At 38.9% G+C, this 18,610-nt stretch overlaps 1 protein-coding gene across 1 annotated transcript in view; it reads right to left on the reverse strand.

Annotated features, from left to right (window-relative positions):
• The window catches only part of RNF115 (ring finger protein 115), a 50,419-nt gene that overhangs the window by 504 nt on the left and 31,305 nt on the right, over positions 1-18,610 (reverse strand). The window contains exons 4-8 of the mRNA XM_001363577.5: positions 11,405-11,616; positions 4,296-4,367; positions 3,844-3,916; positions 2,983-3,076; positions 774-889 (exon numbers count right to left, since the gene is read on the reverse strand). Coding sequence (XP_001363614.1) covers positions 774-889; positions 2,983-3,076; positions 3,844-3,916; positions 4,296-4,367; positions 11,405-11,616 — 567 coding nt within the window. The remainder of the gene's footprint in view (positions 1-773; positions 890-2,982; positions 3,077-3,843; positions 3,917-4,295; positions 4,368-11,404; positions 11,617-18,610) is intronic.

The raw sequence follows: 18,610 nt of genomic DNA on the forward strand, positions 1-18,610 counted from the left end.
GACTCAAAGAAAACCATTATAATTAAAAGTTGTTGGAAGTATAGTTTTGAGGGCCCATAGGATCTACCTCAATATACCCAAGGCTGACTATTTTCATAGTAAGTGCCTATTAAAATACTTCTTCCTTTTCTAACTATATATCTATGTGAAGGCAGATGTTATTCATATAATTCAAGCAAAACAACATATCACAACCGACAGAATACAGATGATATGAAAATCCAGCTTCTTCTATTAAGTCAGACATAAAAGAGCCTTGCAAAAATACATAACATTCTCAAATTTTATTTGTTTTGGAAAGTGTTTTTTGCTATCAAAAATGTTTTATGAGTTTATTATTGTTATCTTAAAATATTTTGAAAATTCATTAGTTTTAATTTCCAATAGGGCTGTAACCCATTTAAAAAAAATCTCTTAAAGCCTGGCACAGTACCTAGCCCATAGACACTTAATAAATGTTTACTGGACTTACTGAAATAAGGATCTTTAATTTTTAAGAATATAAAAGGGTTCTGAGACCAAAAAGATTGAGAACTGCTGACAGAGAGATGATTGCTATCTGGAGAACACCTTAGGCTCAAGAGTCAATTCTAACAGCTGCTATGAATATTAGGTCTAAATCCCAAAGAGACCAGAGAGAGAAAAAGGATACATAGCACAAAAATATTTATAGTAACACTTTTTTTCTGGCTCTAAAAAACTGTACTGTTGCCTCCTTAATACCACTCCCATTCTATATACACTAAAGCCCACTAGTTGAAAACCAAACTCACCAGTTCCAACCATGGCACAATGCAGCTGCTGTGAAAGAAGTGGTTGCAAGGTAGCTGTCGTACTTTCTCTTCAACGACATAGTCTTCTTTGCACACTGGACACTCTAAACCCGTATCTGCAAGGAAAGAATACACGTCATGAAATGCACAGGTGATAGACAATGGCCCCATATTCCCACCAACAGGAGAGGAAAAGTGGGAAGAGAGTAGTGGTGAACAGAGCTGTGAGTTTTAACCCAAAATGGAGGAAGGGAAGGAAAATGGAAGAGAGGCAAGAATCTCAGCAGAATAGAATCTTCTCCAACATAAGCTTAGATCTGAACTAATTCAGCCTGGATTTTCAATTACAGATTAAACAAATCTAGTTTAAATTATATTTTTTACCAAAAAGAAAAACCAAGTTAACACCCTCCTAATTCTTTTTAGTTGACCATGTAAAATGCTCCAAGGCTACCTGCTTCCATTCAGCAAACAGTGGTGTTCTTCCAATCAAAAGGAAGGCATTCACCTCTGCACATTTAATAGCTTTCACTCAATGTCTCCGGTCACTGCTCTGTTTTTAGCAACCACCCCCATTCTCCTCCCTGCAGGAATGGCTGACCCATTCCAGGGGCACAAGGTGCAGGGTAAAGGTCTGGCCATAAGGGGGCAATGGAACCACAATGCAGGTGCCCTTTGAATCTGCCCTGCAGCCAGGGAGAGCCAGCAATGGATGGAGGACTTGAGGGGTGGGGCGGCCGGTGAAAGAGATGCCACTCTCAGCAGGCTCCCGTCTCAGTGTCTCCTAGCTCCTAGCTAGGATTGAAAACCAGGCGGCTCAGCCTCTCCCACTGCCCAGGGAGGCAGCTGTGTAGGAGTGCCAGTGGCGGCCCAAAGTGAGGTGGCTGTCATGGCAGCAAGAGCGGAGCTTCCCAGAGGGCACCATCCCCATCTCCAAAACAGCTGAAATGTAGACCTACACACAAAGGAGCTGGAAGAAGTAACAGCTGGGGATCTCTGGTTCACTCTTCTCTCAACATTCTCGCTGCAAAGATCCCAGTCCCAGGATACATATATAAAATCTCTGTCTCTCTCACACACACTTCCATCCACATTTGAATTACTTTAAAAGCCTCCCAGTCCACCTCTCTGACACCAAACTCCCTCCCACCTCAGTCTAAACTACAACTTCTAGACTAAGCTTCCTAAAATAAAACTTTCATCATATTACTCCCCTACACTCACTGCCATTTGAAGGTCTTATTGCCATTTTTCTAAGTGCAACTTAAAAAAGGGTGTATTTTATCTTCCCTCCCAAAAAGAATTCACACTCCAAACTTTTCCTATTTCTATGAATTGGGCTATCAAGATCCTAAACTCTCTCAAACCTACTTAATTTCTTTCTTTAAATTGTCTCTAATATACATTTCCTCTTTTATTTCCTCTGTCATGGTGTCAATCCTCCCCTTAATTACCTTTCTCTTTAATTCAGAAGCCTACCCAGAGGTATCAACATTATCTTCTTAAAAGGCAGTTTTCACCTTGTCTGGTTCAAGAATCAGCAATGACTTTCTCCTATGGTCTACCTTAAGTCCAAGTAAGTCCAAGCTGTTCTGCATGGCTATCCTGAACTTCCATAATCTACTTGCTCAAACTTATTTCTATTTCCCAATATACAATCCCTCACTGCACTCATCCATCATTCTCATTCTTACTACTCTGCTCTTAACTCCCATTGCTTCCTCTCAGAGTTCAAGATTTAGCTCAATCCTCATCTCTTCCTTAAGTCTTTCAAGATGACACCAAGACATACTCATATTTCCCTCCATCTGCACTCCTGCTTACTTGGGTTGGACTGCAAGGTACTAATTAGTACCTATATATTTATACTGTTATTAAATTGTTCCATGGTTCCCAACTAGGTCATAAACTTCTGGGTGGAAGGTGCCACCACTCCACTCATGTTTGTCTAGGTTCCCTCAGGTAAGTGCTATCACAATACTGAGCACATAGCTGGTAGGTACTTAAACTGCTTGTCAATCAGCACACGGAAAGGAAAAGCCATTCACTACCTCTCTCCCTATCTAGAACTAAAATAAACATACAAGACTGGCAGAGAACTATGGGAACATCAGTCTTATCAAACTGAGCCTAAAGATTCTAATACAGGAAGGTCAAATTCCTGAAGAGCACAGTGAAAAGAAGGTAACAGGTAAGAAAATTAACCCACCAACTTGTTCCTGAGTTACTGTCACTGTTGGAAGGGATGTGATCTTTTCTTTATCAGCTGGGGGAGGCCCGGTGTTTTCCAACTGCCCCAAGAGCTGCAAAAGAAAAATGCAGACAACTTAAACACTGAAATAGAAGGTAGCTGATGCAGCAGAAGATGGATGGTCAGATGGCGGGAGTGGGACATGTTTTCCGTTTTGACCTTTACAGGGCTTTGAAAACCATAGGTTTCCCCCCTCTTACTCTAGAGGTTCTTGGGTTTGTTCTCCAGGGCATCAGGTCAGGTTAATATTACATCAAAGTTAATTTAAGGGGTATATCATTTCTTAGTTGAGACACAACTAGGCCAAAATTTGGCCACATGGTAACTGCAAAGGCAGGAAGAGGGAGACAGTATTGGTGATACTATGAACAAGATCACAGGCTAGTTCAAAGAAATAGCTAGTGATTGGCAAACCTCATTTATCAGGAATTGGAAAGGAAGCTGCCAGAGACAGGAAAAGGACGAATGGGTTAAGCATACCCTGACTTTGGCAATCTATAAATTTCTCTAAATATACCCTATACCCACACCTCCATCCACCCTTACAACCTAATACTTCTACTAGAGAATTCTCCTCTCATTACAGTTGAACATCATCTTCCAGGAACTCACCGAAACCCCAAAAGAATATGGAAAGCACTTTCCAGGCACAATGTACCAAACCTATTTCTAGTCAAATGGAAACTCAGATTTAGGCACTGAGAAAAACTGTGAATGGTGTTGACTGCAGGGATCATCATTAAAGCACTGCTAAAAAGAAGGGAAGCCTGTGACTTGGAAACACAAAGAATAGACATCCTTACAAAGGCAGCTCCTCACCTGGGTGACAATGGCATCAAGCCCCGCCTGACCCCAGGCATAGTCCCCGGGATTGGAGTGCAGCATCCCACTCCTGCAGATGGGATGAGACAAACAGCATTAGGAGGGGTCACCTCGCCAAGCCCCAGAAGAACTGGCAAAGGGACCCCATTCTGGGGAATCTTGAAGGCTCCTCCAAACCAGTTGGAAAGGAATTACTCAAGTGGGTACTAGATGTTTTTCATCTCTAAGGGTTCACTCTCTACACTGAATAGAGCACCAAAAGGCAATTCATCATACTTAAGATAGAAGATAATAAAGCAAAAACCAAAACAAAACCCACCCACCTACCTGCCAGCCCCATCTAGATGCTCAAGGGAGGCTTCTCCTTACATTTAAAGAGTGGCCCAGAGGGGCAGCTTCCAAAATGACACCACAGAACATAATAAAGCAAGAGGTAGGTAGTTACTTACCATGAAAAAGGGTGGGGGGTTCCAGGAATTGCTGAGTTTGCAAAGAATCCTGCAAAGATCTGTTGAATGATTCTGTTAGAAAAGAGGGAGGCGGGGAAGGAGGAGGAAAGCACACATAGTCAAGAAAACTGAGAACAAAGAAAACTCTCCTCCACAACCCAGAAAAAAAAATAATAACAGTGGAAGATGAATCTAATAGGCCCTCCCTAAACCTCAAAGTAGTTTAAGTGGGGAGGGCTAATCACATCAGGTGTTAAGTATCTTTTTGTCCCAATGGTTTCTCCCTTTAGGCCAAAATCCTTTACTTAGGTAGCCAAACCCTTGCAGGAGCTTCCCCTTAGGCTTCAGCCCCACACAGTAATTCCTGTCCAGGACTCCACATTTTTCTTTGTTACCATTGTAAAGCCAATCAACTATCCTCTCTCATCCTCAGTCCTCAGTTACCCCAAAAAGGTGCTTAAGCTTTCCAATTTTAATGGCTCTTTGGAGTTTTTCATCTAAGCAGTAAGCAGCCAGTCTGGGGACTCTGGGGTTTATGGCACACAGCTCTGTGAGGAGGCTTTAATAACACACGAACCCCTTTTTCCCTAATTAAAAAATTGTTTTTCTGACTATTTAATAATTCTATGTTTTTTCCAGTTTAACAGTTGTGGTGATTGGCTTCCTATAAAATGAATCCAAATCAAGATCTTAAGCCCTTAGTCCCTACAGAAAGTGTCTCGGGAAAAGAGGCTGGACAAAATCCAACTGGGATCATCCTTGAGTGTCCTATCACCCTAGAATGACCCTTGTGGCTTCAACTGAATTGCTACTTCCAAGTCAAAATAGTTGGACAGAAAGATGTGTAAATACCTAAAATCTCCCACCAAAGATCTCTGACCACATAATATTGCCTGTGTAGTGCATTAATAAAAGTCTACGGTCACCTATAAGATTACAAGTTTCTTTGGGTTTCAAAGATCCCCAACTATTCTCACTCACCAGAATAATCAAAAATCCCCTAAATCTTCTTACCAAGTTGCTATGATGTTGCATTTTACAATAATGTGTAATTATTACATTATAATAATCCACCATGCCTCATCTAAGGTTAGGTGATCACCTGAAATTTCATCAACATGCTGCTGACTGGTCCCATTTTTTCTAGCACATTCTCAACTCTTTTGGCAACCTACTCCTCAGATTAGAGAACTAGAAGGCATCATCACTCAATTCCACCCCAAGCCATCTTTTAGAGAGGGCAAGATGTGGGCTTGGCAGTTCACTGCACTTTCCATCCACTGCTCAGTTTGGACTCAACACTGCTGAACAAGATGACCTGGTCGTGTCCTTCTCCTCCCTCCATGCCCAGCTTTCTTCTCCCTTTTGTCTTCTCCCTGTTGGATTGTGCCTTCAGGGCAAGAACTCTCCTCTTTTTCTTATTTACTGACACAGTTAATTATATGCTTAATGAATTTAATAGTGTAATATCTTATGTTTAGTATTTCTATTAAAATATCTTTAATAAGAAGAAAAATTAATTAATCAAGTATTTCAGTTTGGTTTCCTGGGAGGTTGGAGGTCCTCCTGGAGGGCAGGGAAGCATCTCATTTTTCCCTTAGGGTTATTCTCAAGTTATCTAAAAGCTGGGATATCCCCCTCTCCCCCATCCATGTCTCTTCAAGCCCCCTTCAAGATATGATTACCCTACCCTTCTCCCAGTGGACAAAGTGTTTGGGCTGGGTTTCTGGAGTATGACTGGGAACTTGCCAGGAACAAGTGTCCCAGATAGACCCAAAGATGAAATATTAAGAACTTTTTTGTTTTAGAAGTCTCTTCCATTATATCAGAGGCTTCTTCCAGGTAGTTAGCTCAATGGCTAGACATCAGCTCCTCCCAGACAATCCAGTTCTGAACTCCTATTTGTATGACTTCCAGATCATTTATTTAAAATGTTAATCTGCTTGAATGTACCCACTATAAAGCAATTATTCAATTTCTTGAAGATGTTAATTCTATTGTATTTTCCTATAAAGTTGGAAGTGTCTCTGTAAACCAGAGGACACTTAGTATCAGAAACATTTTCTCTCCCTCTCCCTCTCTCTGGCATTTGTCTTAGGTCGGTGACTTGAGGCAGTGCCCACATTTCTCTCTGAATAAATACATTCCATTTTAAGGATGGTTTTTCATGGGGGGTTTTACTAGTGGTTAAAGAGGGTATATTTTCAAGGTCCCCTTAAATTTCCACTTCACAGACCCTGATCGCCTCAAAGCTTGGCAGACAACTAAATGCTTGATTAATTGAAGCTTATGTTAAAGCAGAGATGGGTACACAGACTGGGAGGGATCAGTGTTAGGAAAGGCTAAATTCTTAAGGTTGTTTTCTGCCTAAGAGTGCACCTAAATTTTAGAAGGTATGGAACAAGGCTGATTAGTGTATACCTGTGGTGGACAACCAGAGTTGGTTACTAGAAAGCCGGAGGAACTCGGGCTGAGCGGCTCCCCCTTCTCCACCCGCCTGAGGACATTCTTCACTTCACCCACTCTGCCCAGAAGCCCAAGAGGAGTACTTCCTCCCTTCCCAGTCTGGGGTGGGGGGCATCAGCACTCAGTCTAAAAAGTTCACCATCACTTATCTATACTATCAAGATTACAAAACTTACATCACCAATAGAGATAGATAGTAATAATAATAATAGCTTATATTTATGAAGCACTAAGAACAGCAAAATGCTCTACATAAAAGGGCAACTATGTGGCTCAGTAGACAGATAATCCTGGGTTCAAATCAGGTCTCAAACACTTCCTAATTGGGCAACCCTAGGCCAGTCATTTAACCCCCAACTGCCTAGGAACCAATATTGATTCTAAGACAGAAGGTAAGGGTTTGTTTTTTTTTAATAGTCTATATAAATTGCGACATTGGACAATGGGGGAAGGTACTCATTGTTAATACATATATAAATGAAATGAAAACACTACTGTGCTGAAGAAATCATAAGCACCGTTCCTGTAATTATAACTTTAAATCCAATTTTGCAACTAGTTTCAAGAGCACAAAATTCTTCTCCACTCCAACGCGTCAAAATAATATGATGGTGAAATGCCCTACAGGTTTTCTTACTCCATGCCTGCAGAGCACAAGTCTGTCAGATCCTACACCAAGCTGGAAAGTCTTCAAGTATGGGTCTATAAAAGTGTCCAAATTTAAGGTAGGTTCATCCTTGGAGAAGCTCATCAGCATAAAACTGTTTACCATGCCATAGTAAGCCTATCTACACAGGCTAACTTTCTAAGTTCAACTTCAGAAAGCTGATGCTCATGCATCCTAAGAAATGACAAGAGATGAGTTTAGAGAAACCTAGGAAGATTTATATGAACTAATTCAGAGTGAACAAAATCAAGAGAATAATTTGTACAGTGACAACACTGTAAAGATGAAACAACTTTGGAAAGCTGAGAGAACTCTGATCAATGCAATGATCAACCATGATCCCAAAAGAATGATGAACTCCCTTCCTGAAAGACAGGTGGTATGCTCAAGAGGCTGAATACTATGTAAGTTTTTAAATATGGATAACGTGGGAATTTGTTTTGCTTAACTAAGCAAATGTTACAAAGGTTTTGGTTTTTTCTTTTAAATTAAAGGAATGAGTAGGAAGCTATGAAAATAAATGCTTATTAAATGAAAAACAAAAGTAAAAAGATTTAATAACCCATATCTGTGCAATGATCGATGGTGATTCACAAGACCTACTTCCTTAAGAAGGTAATGGACCCAAGAAGCAGAATAAAACACATTTTTGAACATGATCAATGTAGGGATTTGTTTTGCTTGACTATGTATATTTGTTATAAAGGTGAGTTTTTATTTTATTTTTGTATATTCCCCCCAATGTGTGGGAGAAAAATAAATGCTTATTAACTATTTCAAATTATTATTTTAATTTAAAAGACTAAGGCAGAGAGTTGTTATAATCTGCATCCACAGAAGTAGTACTTGCAATACCAATAATGATAAAATCAAGAATCCTTGCAGTATGATTCAGTTGGATGAGATATCTATGTCAAAAAGGAAAAATGAAACCTGATTTCTTTTTTTGTGGAGAGAAAAGGTAACAATATTTCAAAGGACTATTGTTTAGCTTGGGAAACTTTCTGCTGACATTTATTAGTGTGGCAAGAATTTCAGAAAACAAGCCTTTAAAACTCAAATTCTGCCCCTTCATTTGCATCCATAGGATCATGGATTCAGATATGGCAAGGACTTCAGAGGCTGTCTAGCTCAGCTCCTTCATTTTATAGAGTATGAGGCAACAGTTAAGTGGCTCACCCAGCATCACACAGACAGTAAGGGGCAACACAGGCATGTGGTGCCAGGCCTTCGCCTCAACCCCAGTGCTCTTCCCACCACACTACATAAATCCTACTCTCTCCTTCAAATCATTGCAGATTTCAGGTATTTGTCTAGGACAAATGAATGAATCAGGCATTTTTTCCCCATACTCGATAGTTAATAAAATCTGACCACAAAATATTTTTACATCAATTTTTAAGTAGAACTTTATCTTCTGCCTTGAGAAATGGAAGTACTGTACTAGTAATTATGAGAAAGGAGAATCTGACTGCTTCTATGACTCCACTTTCCAAAAGAGGTAGTTCCCAATTCCCAGAGTAGACACTACTCGGACTACCCAGACACAATCATTAAGAATTTTTAAAAATCTTTCTTGCTAGCTCTGTCACAGAGATTTGCCCTTCTACAACATAAAAAGAATGGTAAATGTTTAAGAACAGTTAGAAGGTGCAAAAGGAGACTCATATTCCTGAGTTCAAATCTGGCCTCACTTGCTGTGAGACCCTGGGCAAGACACTTGACTTTGTTTGCCTCAGTTACTTCACATGTAAAATGAAGTAGAGAAGGAAATGGTAAACTACTCCAATATCTTTGCTAAGAAAATCCCAAATGGGGTTATGAAGAATTAGACACAATGAAAATAACTAATAACAAGTGTTTAGAAATATGAGGCTCAATATAAATGGGAGGTAGCATGATGGAGGAGAAAGGGTGCTGAATTTGCAATCAGAAAGATCTGAATTCAAATCCTCTCTCTGATACTTACCAGCTGGGTGACCCAAGGCAAATAACCATTCTCTGACTTTTAATTTCCTTTTTTTTTTTTTATAAAATAGGAATAACAAAATAGCTACCTAACTGGACTGTTCTAAAGACAAAAGATAAATGTATGTTAAGTACTTTGCAAACCTTAAAATGTTACATTAAAGCTGGATTTTTTTATTAACACAGCAGAATCCTAATGATCTCCTAATTAATCTACCAAAAATAGCATTGGTCTGGGTCTTTTCAAACATAAGGCTAAATATATATATATATGTATGTATACATACATACATATATATATATATTTCTTTCATCCTGAATTCATGTCAATATGCAAGTCTCAAGAAGTAAGACAAAAGCTGAATAAAACAGTATTAAAAAAAAGTTTTAGCACATGGTAGAAAAAGATTTTGGGGTGACAGCACAACTGGAGAAAGGTGACCACAACCCATACTGGCACTACTCTGCGTAGAAGGAAGCAGCTTGGAACTCCAGAAAAGAAAGTTAGCTGCAATCATTCAGAGATGCTGGTGAGCAGAAGGATGATATAACCGGTATATTAAAAAGTTATAGTAAGTAGTACTGGGGCAGTTTAGTAGCATAGTGGATAGAGCACCAGGCCTAGTCAGGAGGATTTGGGCTCAAATGTGGCTTTGGATCCTTCCTACCTGTGTGACCTTGGTGAAGTCAACTGCTTAGCCCTTACTGCTCTTCTGCCTTGGAGTGAATCAAAAAAATGTTATTAGTACTAACTACATGTCTAAACTGTCCTCACTGAGGCATCAAACACAATATGTAATAAATGAAAAGTGAAGAATCAAAATGAAAGTCACTTTTCTCTTCGTAGTAAGAACTCAAGAAAAAAAAATGTTGGTCAATGAGATACAGTCAAAAGCCATGGATTTGGGAATCAAAAGGACCTGGGTTCAAATTCCAGCTCAACCATGTCCTATTGATATGATCTTGGGTAATTTTCCACCTGTTCACCAGTAAAACAAGAACAGGGAGCTAGGTCATGCCTAAACCCCTTTCCAGCTCTAAGCCTGTGTTCAAAAAGATTTAAGTTCAATTTCCCTTTGTTAGGTTTAAGCTTTCTTAAATAAGGATCAAATGTCACATGGGTTGATGGGGATATGGTTGGGGATATAAACTCTAAAAGATTACTCTAGTGCAAATATTAATAATATGGAAATAAGGTCTTGATCAATGACACATGTAAAACCTAGGGTCAGATACAGGAAGGGGATTTGGGGGAGGGAGGGAAAGAACATGAATCTTGTAACCATGGAAAAATATTCTAAATCATCTAATTAAATAAAATTTTCAAAAAAAAAAAAGGATCAAATGAAATAATATTTGTAAAGCATTTAGCACAGTGCCTGGCACAAAGTAGACATTTATTCAATGTTCATTTCCTTATCTCTCTAAATCTTTTATTTTCTTCTTAGCTTCAACTTCTACTTAGCTACCCCTGTTTCTCCCTTTCTCTAACTAGCAGCAGACCCAGATGATTATTAGATGAAAGAGCATCAACTTCATTACACCAAAGCTAACATTGACATATACCCATACCAGAGGTCTATAAAGCTCTCCTTCCAGACCAGGCTGATGAGAATCAAAGTGTATGTAAACAGCAGATCCTTTTTTGTCTTTTTTAAGCTCATACCTACCATCTTAGAATTAATTCTAAGTATCAGTTAAAAGCAGTGAGACCTAGGCAATACTCAGAATCACACAACTAGAGAATGTCAGATTTTTTTTGAGGTCAGATTTAAACCCAAGGCCTACTGTCTCAAGGCTTGTCTCTTATCCACTGAATCACACAGCTGCCCCTAGACACTTCCTTCCTAAGGGACATGAATGTTGTGCTACCCTAAGGGTTATCTCTTGTCAAGGAAAGAATCTAATATTGATAAGCTAGAGGGAAAAGGGGTATATAGCTTTATTCCGCAAGGTTACTCTAAGAACAGAAGTCATCAAAATTGTTTTAATCTTGATATACACTTACCCTTCAATTGCTGGGGACCTATCAGGCCGAGAACTCCCCCGGGATCGGTATCTCCTGGTCATTGGCAGTCTGGGTGGCCTGCTTGGTCCCCAAAGATCTGCATGAGTTTGATGACCCCGTTCATTGTCTCTAATGTCTTGGTCCAGTGGACTGCTACTTAGAAATGGTCTAAAGTCTGGGAAAAACATTGTGTGGTCCAAATGGTCCCAGAGCTGGTGAAAGTCAGAGACAAAGAACAATGAATGAGACCAAAAAAACCCACAAAAACAAAAAACTCACACCTCATATTTTTCAACTTTAGCAGATAGACAAAGGAGTATAAGTTCTTTCCAATTTCATGTAAGAGCAGTATCTTAAAAAGCAGATTTCATATACACATGAAATCTAGTAACTAAATAAAGTTCATTCATTTAAGCAGAGCTAAGCAAATTTCTTTCCTAACATCTAGTTCCCATTCACATATCTCTTAACCAGTTTTATTACACAGACTCTGGCTACATACTCACTTAGTCCCCTAGAATTAAACTTCATTTTAACAATTACAGGGGGGGGGGGGAAGGGGGAGAAGAGATCATCTGTGGGTTCCATTCTTTAAGAGTCCTAAATTTTCTTCTTCCTTCTCTGCAAAATACAGCAAGAACAGTAAATTTTCTGTTCCTAGATGTTTATGTTACAAGGGTTTTTCTGTTTAAAATAAATATACATCTATAGACATACATATATGTAAAAAGGAAGGGCACTGCATAATGAATCATAATTGAAAGAAAAATCAATTTGAAAATTACTTAAATTTTAGTTGGTTTGCCAGACATTTTCTAAGTTCTACAAAAACTCCTTCTAGCAGTGGTTCTCAACCTTTCTAATGCCGTGACCCTGCAATACAGTTCCTCATGTTGCAGTGACCCCAAACTACTTCAAAACTGTAATTTTGCTACAGTTATGATTCGGAATGTAAATACCTGATATGCATTATGTATTCTCATTGCTACAAATTGAGAGGTTGAGAACCGCTGCTCTAGAACTATTGAACCCTGGTCACTCTTAATTTGTTCATTTTTACTATTTCTATGGTAATTTTACATGCAGAACAAAGGAGTTTTTTACATACACACAAACACATGTATGCACTCACCAGTGCAATATGGAACTAGTCCTGGCCCTCTTAAAGGCTATGCCAGAAGAGCAGAGCAATAGTTCTAAAAGATTCTACCCAGACAAGTTTCAAGAATGGGCCCCAGGGTGGACTCATTTCTGTTGCCAGAGAACCAGTCCAGCTAAATCTGGAGAAGCTCTTCATCAATCTGGCCATAGTACAATAGGATTTGGGGACCAGAACATATAGATACATATCATACTATATGGAATATCCTCTGCATGTCTCATATCCAGCAATTTCTACTCCATTCAGCTTGCAAGCAGGCACATACAAGCGTATACACACACACAGAGGTCTGATTCCTAAAACAAATCTATTTCAGTCTCTAATCTTCTCCAGAAAGTATCTTCTAGCTTAGGAACTCTTAACTTCTTGTGTCATGGACTAGTCTGGAGAAGTCTATGAACCCTTTCTCAGAATAATGTCTTTAAAGGATTGAAGGAAATGCTTAATTTCAGTTAGAGGTTAATGAACCTAAAGATGGTGTCTTTTCCCCCATCCAAGTTCACAGACCCTCTGAAATCTACCTATGAGCCCTCTGGGGTGAAGGGACACTTAGGGGAACCATAGCAGGCCAATTCTATTCATGAGATTTTCTTGGCAGAGACACTGGAGTAGTTTGCCATTTCCTATTCTGGTAGTTTAAGGGAAAAAGAGGTTAAGTGACTTGCCAGGGTCACACAACTAATAAATGTCTAAGGCTACATTTGAACTCAGATCTTCCTGACTCTGAGCCCTGAACTCTATACATTGAGCTGTAAATAGCAGGGGCATGCACTCCAACTCTCACTCACTCTGAGAATTATTCTCCATAATAATTGTGGGACTAACAGTTTCACATTCAGCTGAGCTAATATCAGTTTAAGTTGACCCAGTTTTCCTTTCCTTTTCAAATAACAACTCAAACCTGGGGATATCAAGGATCACTAGCTTCTAGTCTGAAAGAGGAGGCCAGAACTTTTAAGTTCTCACTGTCTTGGAATTTCAGCAAATACATTTGAACTTTACTTGTCCTCAACTTCACTTGTCCTCAAGGGGAAGTGGAATTCCTTGAACAGTTCCCTCCATGGTGTCTAAGTTCAAAAGTAACAAGAAATTACTCTCTAGCATGGGACAAAAGTTTTGCAACTGCATGGAATAGCATAACATAAGGTGACATCCACTAGAATTACAATCTTAAAAACATGGGGGAAAAAAGTCAGAAAACCCCTCAGTTACAAAATGTTACAGGATTTTCCCTGACCAAGAAATATTGTGACTTGGAACAGAAAACTTATCATCCTCCACCCCCTAGTTAAAGAACCAAAAATTTCATTTTCAAGCTTACCCAAGTACTTTTCTAAGAAGATTTTGAGTAGCACAAAATTTCTTTAAATGTCCCTCCAAGTTCTCACTGAGCAACATATTATACCTAGGACTTTGCACATGGCCCCTTTTGGCTAATTTTTGTCAGTGACTTGTATAAAGGCATGGATCTCAAGTAAGTAACAAATTTACAGATGGCACAGTTACATATTACTTAATGAAACTGGATTAAAGAATTAGAATCCCATATGTTTTTTATGTGCTGGTGGGAAAATGTTAGTAGGATGAAACTAAACAGTAATAAATGTCAAGTCTTACAATTTGACTTCAAAAAGTCAACTGAACAAGTGTATGATGGGAGAGATATGGCTAGAGAACAGTTTATATGAAAAAATATCCAAGGGTTCTGTTGGATTTCAGAACTCAATGAGTCAATAATGTGAAGTGACAAGCCAAAGAGCTAACACCTGTATAACTCAGGATATGTTCATAGAAGCACAGTGCCAAGAGCAGAGGGAAAGAGACTATAATATAACTAGATTATATCTGGAGTAACATGACAAGATGCCATCTAGTTGGAGAGAAATGATTCAATTAGGACTCATATCCTAGGAAGACAACTGAAGAATCTGGAAAAGACTGAGGGAAAGGAAGGCATTGATGATCTTTAAAATATTGGAAATCTACTGTGTAGAAGGGTCAATTTCTTCTATAAAGAAAAGCTTCCTAAAAGGTTTAAGTCAGAAGACCTGGGTTCAACTTTCACTACTTTGTGGCCTTGGGCAAGACACTAATCTCTCCAAGCCTCAATTTCTTCACCACTGGAATCCTTTGAGCAGGGGCTGCATGACTACTTGTAGTTTTTTTAGACAGCAGTCAGACTAAATGAACTCTTACATGTCTTCCAATTCTAAACTTCCATTACTTTTATTATTTCCCTCAAGAATCTTCACTAGTATGTGTACTCTGCTCACTCATAGACCGGTTGTGGATAGCATACCCTTTAACCCATACTCTCTCCTGACCTGTAAAGCCTAGGTCTGTGTTGTGGAAGATATGACCCAAGTGCTCCTGCATACCAGAGGGGGCTGCTCCCTTCCCCCTCTCCACTACACCTGAGGACATTTTTTGCATGCCCCACCCCTCTTACCCAGCAGCCCAATGCCAGCACTTCCTTGGCTCATAGGCAGCCTAAAGGTGTAGTTTGGGCATGTAATCTCTAAAAATCTAAAATCTAAAAAAAAAAAATCACCAACCTTAGCCTAGGCAATAAGAAAATATGTTAGAATCCATTATATCAAGTTCTGTCCAAAGGTCCCTAGAACTCACAGGATGCCCTTCCCTCTTCTGATCATCTCTAAAGGTATCTATCCTATAGCTTAGGAAGATTAATAGCCACTTTGGCTCTGAAACAATACAATGATCAGATCCAAGAGACTTGGTTTCTATTTCTCTCTGGCATACAAATACAGTCAGCCACTTTCAGGACACTGACAATGCTGACATGTAGCTACGGGCTTAATTCCCTAAGATTCTTTTTCATCAGTCATCCAGAATGAGACATAAAACAAAAAACTCAGTACAGTCTCCTCTGGTCTCCCAAACCCCTATAAAGTGATGGTACTTCTGGCCACCCTCCATTATTCCTCATATACTTCTCAAATACTGCCTTTCATCTAAAAGATTTTTCCCTTCTCTTAAAAATTCAAAGCTGGTTTTATTAACAGTAATATGTTTATGTGTTATGTGAAGGGGCAAATTACTATCCTATAATATGCTACTATACATGAACACTTCATAACAATCACCTCTTGCTGGGGGGAAGGAGGGGAACCACTGCAAGGTTAGACTAAAGGTGGGCCCCAGAACTTATCTTACATCTCTCTCTTAATCTGGGGTCCATAAACTTGGCTGTTTTTTTTTAAAGGAATTGTATTTCAATATCATTAGTTTTCAATATCAATTTCAATATCAATAGTTAGTTTTCTTTGCAATCCTGTGTGTTTTAATTTATGTAGTTAATGACATTCTGAAATGTCCATAGATTTCACCAGATTGCTAAAGGTGCCCATGACACAAATAAAAGTTAAGAATCCCTGTCCTGAAAGACAGAAAATAAAAATAAATTTTAGGTCTATATTCAATTTTTTTCCAAAGAAGTATGAATTTAAACAACATAAAACAAACTTCTCTTGCCACGGTTCAGTTCAAGACCTAGTTAAACACTTCTCCCAAGAAATCTTCCCAGAAGACAAAGTCCAAGCTCCCTTTTCCCTACTCTACTTTAGATCTCACTACTATACAATTAGCATTTAAATTCTCTAAATGCATAGGGTCTTCCAGCCCCACCTCCCAGCACTACTCCCAAAGTATTCTTATAAACACGTCAGTAGAAACTCTCTTCCATTTTACCTAGTAGAGTAATGCAAAGCACAGAGTAGTTATCTGATAAAAAAAAAAACAACTTAGTTGTTGAAGGTGCAGGAAGGGAGAAATCCCTTTTATAGTCTTATCTGGGTGCCTTAAGTTTTTTGGAAATGATGGCAAAGAAATCCCAGAACCCCAGGGAAGGACTAAATTATGGGGGAAAAGAGCATAACTGAACAGGGGAATCAAATGTCCCAGGGCAATTTTATCAGTGCCTTAAGATCATAGGACCAAACACCACAGACTATGAGAAACAGCATAATCCTGTTCCCACTAGAGAGGGAGCTAATGCTCCAATTTCAAATCTAGCATTACTATAGTTGGGAAACTGACTCACAGATATAATCTCCTTACTCACAAGTGTCTCTCCTGGTTTGTCTGAATCATGCCTGCTCACCTGGCAGACCAATCTGTTCCTATTTATCCCAAGAGTAAGATTAAAAAAGGAAAGTAAGGGAAAGGAGAAAAAAACTAGATGAAATGTCTTCTACCTCCTATATAAACAGCAACTGACTTCATAACCTGTATTATCAAAAGTGATTGATGATAAAGGAGACAAAAGTTCAAGGAGTCTTCTGGGCCTAACAACTAACTGTAGGATACTGTGAAGGTGGAAGGTGAAGAAGGATCACCAAATCCATTAATTCAGCTTTTCTCCTCCCAAGGCAACAACAACAGAGACTAAAAAAGAACTGACAAAGGACAGGATCCTTCTAGATATTTGAACCTAGGGAATTCAGTCAGTCTGTCAATAAGCATTTGTTATGCTCCCATTTGGTGCCAAGCCTTGTGGTATTCAATGACATTCAGACTGGACATTTAGAAGGTAATCTGATATCAAAGAACAGAGTGGTGCAGTGCTAGACTTTGGAGTCAAGAAGACCAGAGTTCAAATCCTACTGTAGACACCAGCTATGTGATCCTGATCAGGTCAATAAACCTTTTTCAGTTTTGACTGCCTCCCCTTTAAATGGGGAATAAGTAGAATATCTGATTCCCAGAGTTGTCTTAGGGATCAAATGAGATAATATGTGTAATGCTTTGTAAACCTTGAAGTGTTACATAAATGTTAGCAATGTCCTCTTAAAATCAGACATGGTTCGAACAAAGAGGTGGAGTTTTTGGACTTTGTTCTTGAGTTACTTACATTTATGAATCTGAAGCCACGATTTCCTAAGTAGAACTGAGGGTTTTTTTTAAATGTTACTATTCTGCTCACTCACCACTTGGAGGCTCCGATATCCACCGAGGCCACTTTATAAAAGTGCATTCAAACAGTTGCACCGGTTAGTGTTTATCAATCATTTAACCTTAAAGTGGGAAGAGACCCCAAAGGTTACATACTCTACCACTCACTGAAAGAATGAAGTCCCTCTACACCATCCCCCACAAAAGTGATGATTCAGTTCCTTCTTCAACACCAACAGTGACAGAGAACTCACTATTTCATTAGACAATCCATTCCATTTCTTGAAAAATGTTTATGAAATTCTTCCTTGTATTGAACCAAAATCCAATTCTTTACAACCTCCATCTAACTGTCCTACTTTCTAGCCTTTGGGAGCTAAGCAGAGCAAACCTAAACCTCTTTCACATGATAACCTTTGAAATATTTAAAAATTATCATGTTTCTGCCAGCCCCCTACTCCAAGGATTTTTTTTTTAGGCTAAATATACCCAGTTACTTTAGTAGATCCTCATATCATTTCAAATCCCCTTGATTCTCTTTTGAATGATTCATGTAATCATTCTCCCTCCTAAAATGTGAAACTCAGAAATGAACTTTCTAGCCACTCAAGAAGCATACTGTGGAACACAATTACAGAGGAATTCTTTATTTAAAATAAATCTTAATTTTTCCTACTTCTATATGGAAATCACAATTTTATGATCTACAAAGGATCAAAGGCTATACAGGATTTTGCAGGTTAGGTTAGCCTGTGAGATGGTAACTGAATAAAAAAGTGGGTGCAAAGAAGAGATTTCATGGCAATAGGGGAAGGTACAAGGAGAATTACTAAACATTTAAATATTAAATAATACACAAACATATAGAGTGACCTCTTATTTTCAAGTTACAATAGAGTTCCTTTTTATAACAGGGATGCATAATCAGACATGTGAAAAACCATCTGGAGACCTGAACAACCTCAAAATGCCCCATCCTTATTTCCCTCCCAAATTTCAACTCTGACAATTAACATGTGATCTGGGGGCTAAAACCCAGCATCCCTACACAAAACAAGCAGCCTGCTTCCTGCCAAAATGTGTTATGGGAAATACTGACTTATGTTGAGGGAGAGCTTTGACATTGCCAA

This window comes from Monodelphis domestica, chromosome 2, assembly GCF_027887165.1.
Source record: "Monodelphis domestica isolate mMonDom1 chromosome 2, mMonDom1.pri, whole genome shotgun sequence".
NCBI classification, from domain to species: Eukaryota; Metazoa; Chordata; class Mammalia; order Didelphimorphia; family Didelphidae; genus Monodelphis; species Monodelphis domestica.